The 13938-nt window shown below is 38.1% G+C and overlaps 1 protein-coding gene across 2 annotated transcripts; it reads right to left on the reverse strand.

The window, feature by feature from the left end:
* Positions 1-773: 773 nt before the first annotated feature.
* LOC133576347 (protein CEBPZOS-like) lies at positions 774-8019 on the reverse strand. Of its 2 annotated transcripts, none has more exons than XM_061929503.1 (4): positions 7971-8019; positions 7443-7560; positions 2246-2290; positions 774-1528 (listed from the first exon to the last, which is right to left on the reverse strand). In XM_061929503.1, the coding sequence occupies exons 2-4, from the start codon at positions 7558-7560 to the stop codon at positions 1446-1448; spliced, it is 246 nt and encodes an 81-aa protein (XP_061785487.1). In that variant the 5' UTR covers positions 7971-8019; the 3' UTR covers positions 774-1445. The 2 variants fall into 2 exon arrangements, with proteins under 2 accessions (XP_061785487.1, XP_061785486.1); XM_061929502.1 differs by lacking the exon at positions 7971-8019 and adding an exon at positions 7816-7961.
* Between the last annotated feature and the right edge of the window lie 5919 nt (positions 8020-13938).

Genomic DNA, 13938 nt, shown 5'->3' on the forward strand with positions numbered 1-13938 from the left:
TACAGTAACGCGTTACTTTGTAACGCGTTAGTCCCAACACTGCTCAGGACCCTCGTATTGTGAGGCAGATGCACTAACCCCTCTGCCACCGTGAAGCCCATCGCATAGGTTTTATTTGTTGAAAATATATGTTGCCGTGTTAGTTGGATGACACATCGACATACAGGCTAACGGGCATATATTTCCCCCGTTAGCCTATATGTCGATGTGTCATAAACCGGGCTAGCATGCTAAGCATTCATTGCACGAACATACTAGCTTTGTTAGTCAAGGTCATAGACTGTATTGGACAATATAGTTTACATACGAAATTTCCATTTCCATTTATTACAAGTAATAAGAAAACGTAAATGCCTTACTTACCGATCAGGGAGGAAATTAACAACTTTGCCGTCAGATGAAAAAGTCTTCTCCGCCTTCAATCGTTTCCATCTTTCACAGGCATCCCCGATACAAATCCTCGTTTTGTTCCTGGTTTAGTCATGAATAAGTTGAGAATCGTAATGACGCCTTTTAGATTTACTAAGGTCTGACATGTTTAGTAACTTTACCAGTGGCAGTAGCTCGACGAAGAGGGCGGTGCATAACTGGCTACCTGGATGTGACACTCTCACAGACTTTTTAATTGGTCAAACGGTGGAGGGCGGGTCATGAAAATGAGAACAATAACAATATTTCGGGACTGTAAATCTAATTTTGAAACGAGCATATCCCTGCTGAACTACCGTTACCAGTTATGAAGGTAATGGAAAATAACAAGATTTATTCATGCATTTTGACATAACAGGGCCATTTAATGATGACTTGACATGAAATTATTACATATGGCACTTTTAATATGCTATATTTCTTATTGGTACTACTTTTCATTAAATTATTTTTAACCCAGATGAATAAACATAACCCCAGCAATCATTTTAATCTGACAAAGTGTGATTGACATTGACACCTCTGCCTTACGCTATCATGGTACAGCATGAAAGCATGCCATTTTATAATACTACACCATGAAATGCATACATAATAGCATAACATGATAGCATTTGGTATGTGTACGTGTACCAACAGTTAGGGCGTTAATTAAGCCTTGAGGTGGCTTTGTTGCTAAAATGCATCAACAAAGTATTGCGCAATACTTACTAAAGATTTCTTACCTTTTTTAATTTTGAACACATTTGCAAACACTTAAAAAAAAATGCTGTCAAAGCAGGTGAGCGGTCACGACAGACAACATATTGACCCAGTCTGCGTCAGTGTCTTCTAAACTCTTATTGTGAAAAGTCTGTTCAACTCATCTCCATGGTGCAAACACAGTAGTTAGCTTGTTTGTTACAGACATTTCCCACTGACGAACAGCAGGAAGTGATGTCATGCTGCTTCCTCTGAGTCAATGTGACGACGGAATCCACAACCGAGACGCCAAGACATTGCGCAGGAAGTAGTCATCACTCCTGCACGGTCCCCCAGTCCAGGTGGTCTCTCTCACGCACACCATGGACGCCCGCCAGCTCGTTGGACTTGTAGTAAACTGTCAGGTGGAGATATTTTATCATGGACATTCTTTTTGTCCTTTCACAATAAAGGTTACGCCGTGGAAGCTTCTTGGACAAGTCAGCACAAACTCATGTTGGTATTATAACTTGGTGTCACTAGTGTGTGTGTGTGAGTTTCTTTGATTGACATGTCTGACATAGGTCATCCATTTTCTTTCCAGACTTAAAACAACAAGGTGCAAGATTACTGAACAATAAGTAGTATCTTGACACAACAGCGGCATTAAATGTATCAATTATTTACTAAATCATCAATTAGTATCTGGAAGCAGAAGCATAGATGCTAATTTGAACCAACTCATGACAGACAAGCCTCATTATTAACCTATATTTATTTAAACCTATCTTGGTTTGTATGTATTATTTTTTTACTCTTTATTTTGACAATCTTTCTTTTACTTACTGAATAAGTTATTTATTTTAAGATGAGTTAATGTTCAAACACAAACTTCGTATAAAATGTAAACATGAATTATTGTGTCAACACGGAAAAAACAGGAAGTAATTAAATTATTAAGTCATAAATATGCAGAAATTGTGAATTTAATTAGGTCAGTATATTCCTTGAACTATTGTTGAATTAAGTAATCTTTTTAATGTACCTTGTATTTTGCAAACAAATACATTATGACCGTGTTCAAAAGATTAGTGTTGATGTCTTCGGACATTGTACAATGAGTGTGTTCACTCACCTTCTAGAATGCTAGGGAACCTTCTGTTCATTGTGCTCCTAAAATCTGAAAGCAACAAAAGGATCAATACATGAAATTGTCAGATACTAAAAATCAAATTGATGAAAATACAATAAATGATGATGATTTTCATGTGTTTACCTGCTAGTCTGCACACATGGTTGGAGCTTTTGTTATCATGTGAGTGTAAGGCCATATCCACACAAACACGGATACTTAATAAATGCATACTTCTCTCTGCATTTAGGCCTCCTGTCCACACGCAAACGCATACTTTTGTCCTTAAAAACGCAGACTTTGGAAACGCTGGTCAATGTGTAGAGCTTCAAATCTCTCTGCTCAGCGTATACGTGTACACGGCTCGACTGGAGACTTGCACTCCTCTGATGACATCACGATTATGCGCTGTCATTTCCAAAGCTCAACAACACGCCTTGCTGGCTTTAAAAACACTATAAGTGGACTTACTGCATAATTGAACATAAACATGCTTCTACTATCACTCTACATTGACAAAAAAAGATGCTGTCAGACCTCCAGCTGATAGGACAACTTTGACAAACAAGACTTTTTGCAACATTATCTCATGTTTTTAACTATCCTGATTTAACGACAGATCATGAATCCAAAGAGGTTCATCGGGTCTTCAGAAAATTATGCAACTTGTTATTCTTATAGCCCAGCGTTTCTCAAAGTGTGGGTCGCACCCCCCTGGTGGGGAATAGAGACATGACAGGTGGGGCGCGAGGAACGGGAGGAAATTTCACTTTAAATTTTTTTTTTTAAATTATATTCTTAGATTTTTTTTTTTACTATGCTTTCATTTTCTACACACACTGTAAATCACTTTGTGATTCTGTCTGTGAAATCCGCTATATAAATAAATGTAAATTACTTATTTTTCCTGTAGGCTTTAAATTTCTAGGTAGGAGCGAAAGTTTGACAGACATAGCAACAGTAACTAATGGAGGCGGGGCTAAGCGGAACAAACTTTTGCGCGGATGTGTAGCAGGCTAATGTGTGGACCACAATTACACAAAATGGATACATTTGTGACTCGCACCTCAAAGGTCGTCGAGCCAGAGCCAGCGCCTGCAGAGAAACAAAAATCTGACGGGCCTAATCAACCAAAAAGCCAACCGAAAAGAAAATGTGATGAAGGGTATCTTGCTCTTGGATTCACGGCAGCGGTGTTGGGGGCAGAGGAGAGACCCCTGTGTGTTCTGTGTCTAAAAGCGCTAGCAACAGACAGCATGAGACCCAACAAATTAAAGAGACACCTCGAGACCACACACCCCAATCACGTCAATAAGACACTTGATTTCTTTCAAAGAAAACTGGCAGAGTAGCATCAACAGGAGAAGCGCATGGTAAAAGCTGCATCAGTAAACAGTAACGCTCAAATGGCTTCATATAGAGTTGCATACACAATTGCACAATGCAAAAAACACACAATTGTTGAGCAGCTCATTCTCCCCGCTGCAATAGACATGGAGTCAGTCAGACATGGAACATATAATAGACATGGTGTCAGTCATGCTTGACGAGACAAGCGCAGCAAATGAAAAGCTGTCCCACTGTCAAACGACACAGTTGCGAGACGTATATGCGACATTGCAAGTGATCTTGAGGAACAACTCGGAGACAAATGAAAAGAAAGTGGTTTTGCTTTACAAGTGGACGAAGCTACTGACAGCAATAAAGACTGCCTGTTCATCGCATACGTCCGCTTTGTGAATGGCGAGTCACTGTGCGAGCATTTGCTGTTTTGCAAATACATCAAAAATAGAGCCACTGCTGATGAGCTGTTCAAGATAATGGGCAGTTTCCTCAAAAAACACAACCTTAAATGGGAAAACTGTGTGGGCTTTTGCTCTGATGGCGCACAGACCATGGCAGGGTGAAGAAACGGGCCGCAGGCTCTAATAAAGAGGGTTGGACACACTCAATGAGGTTTTAACAGATGTTGTGAGCGCGGTCAATTTGATCAAAACACGACCAGTGGAAGCGCGACTGTTCTCTGCACTGTGTGAGGAAATGGGAGCTGATCATACAGCCGTGCTGTTTCACAGTGAAGCAAGGTGGCTCTCCCAGGGCAAAGTGTTGTCACTTGCCCTGTTTTGCCAAATGCATAGCTCCTCCTTTTTTTTTGTTGCAAAGATTGCAAAGTGGCACTTTTATTTGATTTATTATTGAACTTGATGCAAGTTATTTGATTTATTATTGAACTTGATGCAAGTGATAACACTTTTATTTGATTTATTATTGAACTTGATGCAAGTTATTTGATTTATTATTGAACTTGATGCAAGTGATAACACTTTTATTTGATTTATTATTGAACTTGATGCAAGTTATAACACTTTTATTTGATTTATTATTGAACTTGATGCAAGTTATAACACTTTTATTTGATTTATTATTGAACTTGATGCAAGTTATAACACTTTTATTTGATTTATTATTGAACTTGATGCAAGTTATAACACTTTTGTTTTATTTATTATTGAACTTGATGCAAATTATTTTATTTACTATTGAACTTGATGCAAGTTATGCCACAGCTGCACAGTTATTTTATTTATTATTGAACTTGATGTTATTTTATGTTATTGAGTTTGAATGTATACAACTTGATGTTCAATAAATTTGAAAATATTAAGCTTGGAATTAGCGTTCTGTTGGGGTGATGGGGGCAGGTGGGGCTTGAAAACTCCCCCTTGTCCAAAGTGGGGGATGACCAAAAAAGTTTGAGAACCACTGTTATAGCCAGACCTGTTTGTTTTTTTCCGTTGTTGCCGAAACCGTTAGGTACGGAAATAAACACACAGGTCTGGCTATAAGAATAACAAATTGACAGATCATGAAGTTAGCTTACGTGTGTTGGTTCCATTTGTGTAGACAGCGCCCTAGCAACTAAAAAAAGTGATGTTGAGTCCTCCTTGTTAGTGTGTACTGATGTTAAAGACAATATACACTTCATTGCAGATGTAGTATACTATATGTAAATCCAAGACCTCAACTGACTGTAACGAAATTGATACGGAAATGATAAAAAGGGTTATTGAAGAGATTTCGGAACCTTTAACATATCAGCAACCTATCATTTCAAACAGGCTAATTCCCAGACAAAATTAAAATAGCAAAAGCTGTACCAATGTATAAGACTGGAGACAAACACCAGTTTACAAACTACAGACCTGTTTTTCTACTTCCACACTTTTCAAAATGTATTGAAAAAGTGTTTTATAAAAGATTGGACAAATTCATGAATAAAAATGAGATACTCACAGACAACCAATACAGAGTCAACATTTCAACATCAATGGCATTAATCAAAATAACAGAGGAGACTACCAATGCAATAGATAGTAAACAGTGCGCAGCGGCAGTTTTTAACGATTTAACAAAAGCATTTGACACAATCAATCATAATATCTTAATAAACAAATTAGAAAGTTATGGAATCAGAGGGTCGGTCTTCAACTGGGTAAGAAGCTACTTCACCAACAGGAAGCAATACATGAAGATAGGAGAACAAACGTCTACAGAGTTGAAAATATCTTGTGGAGTAACTCAAGGATCAATACTGGGACCAAAATTGTTCAATCTTTATACAGTATAAACGACATTTGTAAAAATTACAACGGACTTAACGTGAGTACTTTTTGCAGATGACAGGACTGCACTTCGTTGAGGAGAGAACACGCAGAAGCTAATACAAAAAATAACAGAAGAAATTAACTAATCAAAAAGATGGTTTGACAATAACAGACTATTTTTGAATCTCAACAAAACTAAAATAATGCTATTCGGTAACAGTAGAAGAGAAAGTCAAATACAAATAGATGGAGTAGATATTAAAAGGGTAAAAGACATTTTTGGGTATAATAATAGATGATAAAATGAACTGGAAACCTCATAAAAATATACAACATAAAGTAAGAAGAAATACGTCAACAATGAATAAAGCAAAATATGTTCTAGACCAATAATCACTCCATATTCTCTACTGCTTGCTAGTGTTACCATATCTGAGTTATTGTGCAGAAATATGGGGAAACAACTACTAATGTGTGCTTCATTCACTAACAGTGTTACAAAAAAAGATCAATTAGAATAATACATAATGTTGGATAGAGAGAACATACTACCCTTTATTTATTGAATCAAAAATATTGAAATTCAACGACCGAGTGCACTTGCAAACAACTTAAATTATGTATGAAGCAAACTATAACCTGCCACCCAAGAATGTACAACAATTCTTCTCAACAAAAGGAGAAATAAAACCATAAAGAAAAATCGACCGTAAAACATTTGTACACCCTGGACAAGTCGCCACCTCGTCGCAAAGAAAAACAATTATCATAAATATCTTGAACCTTTAAAAAAAGAGAGACGGTGTTTTTTTTAATGTATTCAGTATTTGTTGACTTACTTATGGTATATTTATTTATTTATTAACTGTTCTGTTACAAACAGAGAACAAAGAAATGGGATAAGACTGCTATGATATGAAAGCGGGTAGGATTAAACAAGCTCTGCTTCTTCCTACTCCTTTTCCGACACACTGTAATTTAACAACTAGAAATATGTGATGGATTACATTGTAATTGTATTGTATGCATGTTTGAAATATACTGACCTATATTGATGATTAAATGTGTTATAAATCCACGAGAGCTTTGCAGCGGCACACACAGGTCCACACGCTTTAGGCACTTAAACATTCGAGATGCTTCCTTTGGTTCCTTGTTAGTGTGCGCTGATTTTTAGAAATAATGCACACTTCACTGCACATGTAATGTACCACCATGTTGCTGATTCAACATGTTATAATCCCACGAATGTTGGGTTTCAGCAGCAGCAGCAGTATGCACACTTTAAACACTAAAAAAAATATATAATGTTCCCAGGGCTCTGTGTAAGTGCAGGCTGGTTTTAAAGATAATGTGCAGTACATGTCAATGTACGTCCAATATATCAAAATAAACATAATAACAGAGGTGTAATGCCACCAAGTCAGCTGTGGCTGCTTTTCTATGGTTCTGATTGGACAACATATGCATGACAGCAAGTGAATGCGTTTATGTATAGACAGAGAAACTACACTTATGTGGAGGATATGAGTTTTTGAAACTATCCGTGTTCGTGTGGACATGGCCTAAGTGTGTGAGTGTGAGTGTGTGTGCACCTTGGCTGGTGTCCATCATGTGAAAAAGTTTGTAGGCTCCAAAGATTCCAAGAAGTTCAACAACGATGACAACCTTAATCGCTTTTTTGGCCAGAGGTGCCAAAGGTTTTGAAGACATCTGCAAACAACATAAATACAGTACTTTAATCAAGTACTACTGTAGTATTGTAATGGTGTAATGTAATAGAGCTGCAGGACAGTACAGTTTAAACAGTGCGAACGGACATGAGTGAAGTTTACACTGAAATAAATATAAAACTTGGTGACACAGTGGTTACAATACATCAACAGTAGCTCGTCGGCGGCGTGTTTTCATAATAACGGAATTATGGTTGTCTTTCTAGCTCTAAACAACAAAAATATCGCACGTCACCTCGGCAACCAAAGCAGAAAATAATTGTTAAAACTATTAGTTGCTAAAACTCGTTTGTTGGTCTACTCGTTAAAAGCTGGTCTTTCGTGTCCTTCGGCTAAAAACAAGCATGCTAACTGTTAGTCAACTACGGACAGTCGCTGGAGATCAAATACCTGCGAAACGCGCTGCAGTTAATGCTACTTCTTCTACTACATTTTTTAGCTGCTCTGCCGCCACCTACTGGATTGGATTGTTAATGACAGTTTTTTGCAGGAAAACAAAAGAAAACTAGATGTCGTTAGTTGATTGATTTAAGCTTCCATTAGTAGATTGCACAGTACAGTACATATTTTGTACAATTGACCACTAAATGGTAACACCCGAATACGTTTTTCAACTTGTTTAAGTCGGGGTCCACGTTTATCAATTCATGGTAACTTCCGGCTGGGAAGTGTAACGCCTTAACTTCATCCACTTCTGGTAATATTAGTAACTCAAAAATACAATCAGTTAGACAATGGCTTTTAAAAAGTGCACTTTGTGGTTTGAAATGGACAACATTTTAGACTTGTCGACGTTCCATAGGTAAGAAGCGGAGCTACAGTTTAGCTTTTGACCAGCAGATGACAGTCTTGCCACGGCCATTCCAGAGTCGTGTATAAAGAGAGTATGGACAACTAAACCAGAGGCGCCATGTTTGCTACCTAAGACGTGGACAGCTGTGCCCGGAAGCATGCATGTTTTGACCTTAGTTACCCTGACGACATAAACCAAAATGATTAGTCTAAATTTAGTTCCGAATATACTCCAGGTCATAAACTTACAATAAAACATGCATTTTTTTTGTCAAGAAAATAATAATTTTGGAGGAATTTTGCGGCCGTTTTTAATGTAGCGGCAGAATGAATATACATCAGAAAATTCACAATGATCAAAAATAAACACATTATCCTAGTTTAAAAAAAATCTTCATTCATTGTGAACCAACAATTACGGAGAAATTACGACTTTTCTGTCAAGTATGTCAACTGTGGTGGCTGCCTCTAATGTATTGTTTGTAATCAGTGTGCTATATGGAGTATGTTTAAAACTATATTTAGACCTATTTTGTCAGGAAAACAGAATGACTGCTATGCATGCTACTGGTAGGAAACATGACGCATGTTGTTTAGTGGGCCATACACTCTTTATACACAACTCTGAGCCATCCTAATTCATGATATTTATACACGGGAGATTAAATGACAATGAAAGTATGCTATGCATTGTATAATATACTGTATATGTGTGGTTCAGGCTAACTTTGTCTGAGCTTTTTGCATTTGTTGTCATTCTTGTAAAGAACGTATGTTTGTTTTTAGTTAATTTTTTAAGATCTAAATAAAATAATTTAATACGAGAAACTGCTCATTATGACAAAAGCTAAAGTCCCAACAATAGTCACACACTAGGTTTGGTGAAATTATCCTCTGCATTTGACCCATCCCCATGTTCACCCCCTGGGAGGTGACGAGAGCACCGATTAGCAGCGGTGGCTGTGCTCGGGAGTCATTTGGTGATTTAACCCACAATTCCAACCCTTGATGCTGAGTGCCAAGCAGGGACGCAACGGGTCCCATTTCTGTAGTCCTTGGTATGACTCAGCCAGGGTTTGAACTCACAACCTTCCAGTCTCAGGGCGGACACTTTAACCACAAGGACACTGACCATAATGAAATTAAAAGGTGTGAATGTGAATGTGAATGATGTCTGTTTATCTGTGTTGGCCCTGCAATGAGGTGGATATAAATAAATATACATCATGCCTCTCATTTTGGTACTAGGAAAATTTAGCCATAATCTCTAGTTTTTCATTTGTGACATTCAATTCATACCCGCAGATGGAGACAAACACACACAACTAAAGACAGTGTCCGCAGGGAGACTTTGTTCACCCCTTGTGTGCATCATGATTAATTCTTCATCTAAACAGGAATATTTGGACCTCCTATCAGTCATCATTGAAGTAAGAGCAGACATCGTACAGTAAACTATGTTTTTTAGGGCCCAAGCAGGCAAAGTGCCTACAAATACCTTATTGAAACTGCCATGTTTATATTATGTTTGTAGTTTGTATTTCTTGTTTAGCACTTAGCAATACTGCTACATGCTGCTTAGTGTTTTATTCAAGCTAGATCTGTTTAGCAGAGCTTCTAAAACTTGTAGCTTGTCCTCCTATTCAGGATCAACAATATAAGTTTCTGGGTTCCTGTGTTTCCCTTTTGGGCGGAGGTGTGAGATGTACACAGCTGCTTCAAATATACGTGGCTTTACTTAAGCAGCACCTTGGGAGCTGGGTGGCACTCGGCGATTCCACTCTTCGGCTCCCCACGTCTGACGACTTCCATGCTTCTAGTATTTTTGCTACTTGCTATCGTGGCCATTCCCAGTGCCATCCAGCTTGGTGTTGTTTTTGTAGTTAGCACATCTGTCAACTGCGACCCAAGTTTAGTTTTGTACATAGTAGTTTTTGTTTTTGTTTTTCCACGATGCCGTCACCTTTTGTTACCTCCTGTGAGGAGTACTTTTGTGAGTACATTACCTAAGTAAAATAATTGTTTTACTCACCGTCATTCTGCATCCTTGGGTTCCTCTCAACTGTGTTACACAGCACTGTGACATCTACGTCACGCGACTGGCTTGCTCATTCTCTCAAAATGGCTCGTCAATCTCCGTGAGATTGTACTATTTTGATCATATCTGTATTTACTCGCAAACTTCGTGAGTCTTTCGGTGTCATACATCAGAAAGAGCACAGCTCCCTCCCCCCATTCTTACCACATTCTACAGAGGCACTATAGAGAGCCTACTGGCCAACAGCATCTCTGTCTGGACTGGAGCCTGCAATGCCTCAGACTGGAAGTCTCTCCAGAGAGTGGTGTGGACGGCGGAAAAGATTATCAGGACTCTTCTTCCTCTTATCCAGGAGATCGCAAAAAGCCGCTGCCTGACCAGGGCTAAGAAAATCTGCAAAGACTCCTACCACCCCCACCAAGTACTGTTTTTACTACTGGACTCTAGGAAGAGGTTCCGCAGCCTCCGAAGCAGAACCTCCAGGTTCTGTAACAGCTTCTTCCCTCAGGCTGTAAGACTCTTGAATGCATCATAATTATCCCCTCAATTCCCCCCAAAATGAATTAACTCGCTGGAATAAAAAGTCAATACAACATACATCCATAAACGTGGATGCCTATGAAAAAGTGCAATATATTTATCTGTACAGTAATCTATTTATTTATATCTGCACCTTATTGCTTTTTTATCCTGCACTACCATGAGCTTATGCAACAAAATGTTGTTCTTATTTGTACTGTAAAGTTCAAATTTGAATGACAATAAAAAGGAAGTCTAAGTCTAAGTCTAAGTCTAAGATAATAGCTTCAATATAGAGGCAACTTGTTTGTCCATACTGGCACATTAAACCATTTATTTATCAACCATGAATACTTTTAAATAGTCTACATGCACACAAACACTCCCCGCTTCTGCCAACCTAGTCACTGCCGTTGTGTCCTTGGGCAAGACACTTTACCCACCTGCTCCCAGCGCCACCCACACTGGTTTAAAAATGTAACTTAGATATTGGGTTTCACTATGTAAAGCGCTTTGAGTCACTAGAGAAAAGCGCTATATAAATATAATACACTTCACTTCACTTCACACATTCACGCACACATCACAAAGATGAGTGTAAGGAGCTGTAATGTATTTAAATCTGTAATATACTCAGCAGCTAATTTATTTGTATTAATATTAATACATAATCAAAAAATATTAATACATAATCAAAAAATAACAATGAATGATGAATAAAAACATTTAGTTTTAATTTATATTCCATTGAAAATCGGTGCTGACGCCATAAAACGGTTTTACTACACGTGTTCCTCTTAGTGGACATCCAAATATGGTCAAACGTGAAGCGGAAGTTGATGGGTGACAAATTGACCGTCCTCGTCCTCATCCTCATCTTCCTCCCGCCGCCTTTTTTAAAGGCCACGCGCCTCTCATGCCCGCCATGGTCATTGTGATCAGCACCACTGATGGAGCAGAACCAGAACTCAGCATGTCTTCCAGAGGCAGCACAAGAATGAGTTTCTCAATGAAGAACATTCTGGACTTACCTGGTGGTTCTGGTTCCGATGACCCGGAGAAGGCCGACACCCATGAGAGTTCCGTCAAGGCTCCTTTTGGACAGAACTGCGAACTACGCCACCTGCAGCTGTCAGGTGAGAGCTGAAGTATCAACTTTTTAAATTGTCACGCACTTCATTTGACGTTAATTGATTGAGTCGTTCGGTGTGGATTAAATCATCAGAACATTTGGAACCTTTCCGTGGAACGTGAAAGTAATCAAACTCCTTGTTCCGTGCAGTCCACCCGTGTCAGGACGTGTCCGCGGACGCACGGCAGGAAGCGGCGAGCGGCGAGGTTGAGCGGCGTGCAGGCGGCAAAAAGCGACGCGTCCTATTCTCCAAAGCGCAAACGTCCGAACTGGAGCGGCGCTTCCAGCAGCAGAGATACCTGTCTGCGCCTGAGAGGGAGCACTTGGCCGGCTTGATCCAGCTGACCCCGAACCAGGTGAAGATCTGGTTCCAAAACCAGCGCTACAAGACGAAGAGAGCCCGGGCCGAACGCAGCTTGCAGGCGCTGCGGCTGCTGCAGGCGCGCAGGTGCGTCTTTCCGGTTCTGCTGCGGGACGGAAAGCTATGTGAACAGGTCAGAGGTCAGAACCAGCTGTGCTTAGGTCTTCCCGTGTGGACATACACACAGGTGCCGAACCCGGAGCAGACCCGCATGGCTCAGACTTGGAACAGCTGGACCTGCTGAAACCCCACGGCACCGGCCTGGTTATGTGTTGGACATTTCTGATGTTTATCGACCTTCTTTCTGTGTGTGTTAACAACAACAACTACAACAACAACAACATCAACAAAACAACAACACGTGAGGAAACCGGAAGTAAAGGCACTTTTTTTTCAAACAAAACATTAAACTTTTTTTTTTATAAATCTGAACATGAAATCTGAAAATGAAATTTGATATTTTTATAACTTTACATATTTCCTATTTTTCATTTTATATGAAATTATTAGATTAAAAAAAAAATTAAATCATTTTATTATTAAATGTTTTTCATTTTATATGACATATTTGACAGTTTTTGTTAATTTGAATACTTTAATATTAAACATTTTCAACAGTGCATGTAACTTATTCAAATGTTTGCCTTTTTATTGATTTTGTATACTTTTGCTTGCTCACTCTTAATGTTAAATATGCTTGTACAACATCCTATACATCACATATCATAAACTATGTGTAAAGTATTATTGAGTATATTTATTGTTTTTTTTAATGTGGTTAAAAAGTTAGAGTATTAAAAGTGTTGTGTGAATATATTTCAATATGATTTTATTAATGTAAATATTTATGATAATTTTATGACTACAAAAAGTTAAAAAAAAATGTTCTTGTTCTTTGAAATAGCAGTTTAATAAAAACATCTATTAATACATATTATTAAAGTACTAGCATGATCTTATTTGATGTACACATGATGATCATCATTTTTTAAAATATTTTTAATTTAGCATTGTATGCATGCAATCATACGTACAGTTCATATTACAAATTACAATGCTCATATTTTTTTTATTTAAAATAATGTAAAATCACACACAGTGAAAGGCATGTGTTAACAAACCAAAGAAGGCACCAAGCCATAAAATTAAAGAAATAGATCAGCAACTATAAGGAGAAAACTTAATAAAGTGCTACAGTAGCATTGTTACCCAATCATAATAATGATAGTACAGCAAATAATATTGTATATGTGAATAACAGATGTATTATTGGGCTGTGGAATCTCTACAGAAGGCATTGGTTATCATAATTCAATAATTCTGACTATGCTTGGTAATATTGTTTAGTATATTAGTTTAGAATTTATTTAAGAATATTATGTTCCAGATGAAAAACTATGTAGTGAGCATTTAATTGTTTTCAACTGGATAAAGTGAATCAAAATGGTCATCTACATAATGTACGTGACTATCATTATTATTATTTTATATTTGGTTTTTGTCTGTGCTGCGCTGT

Source organism: Nerophis lumbriciformis, linkage group LG34 (genome assembly GCF_033978685.3).
Source record: "Nerophis lumbriciformis linkage group LG34, RoL_Nlum_v2.1, whole genome shotgun sequence".
NCBI classification, from domain to species: Eukaryota; Metazoa; Chordata; class Actinopteri; order Syngnathiformes; family Syngnathidae; genus Nerophis; species Nerophis lumbriciformis.

What these genes read in the sequence shown, in the direction of transcription:
- LOC133576347 (XM_061929503.1), bottom strand. Translation starts at nt 7,560, where the DNA reads ATGTCTTCAAAACCTTTGGCACCTCTGGCCAAAAAAGCGATTAAGGTT. An exon ending in CATGATGGACACCAGCCAAG is followed by an intron (nt 2,291 to 7,442) that starts GTGCACACACAC and finishes TGTTGCTTTCAG; the next exon opens with ATTTTAGGAGCACAATGAAC. An exon ending in GTTCCCTAGCATTCTAGAAG is followed by an intron (nt 1,529 to 2,245) that starts GTGAGTGAACAC and finishes TCCACCTGACAG; the next exon opens with TTTACTACAAGTCCAACGAG.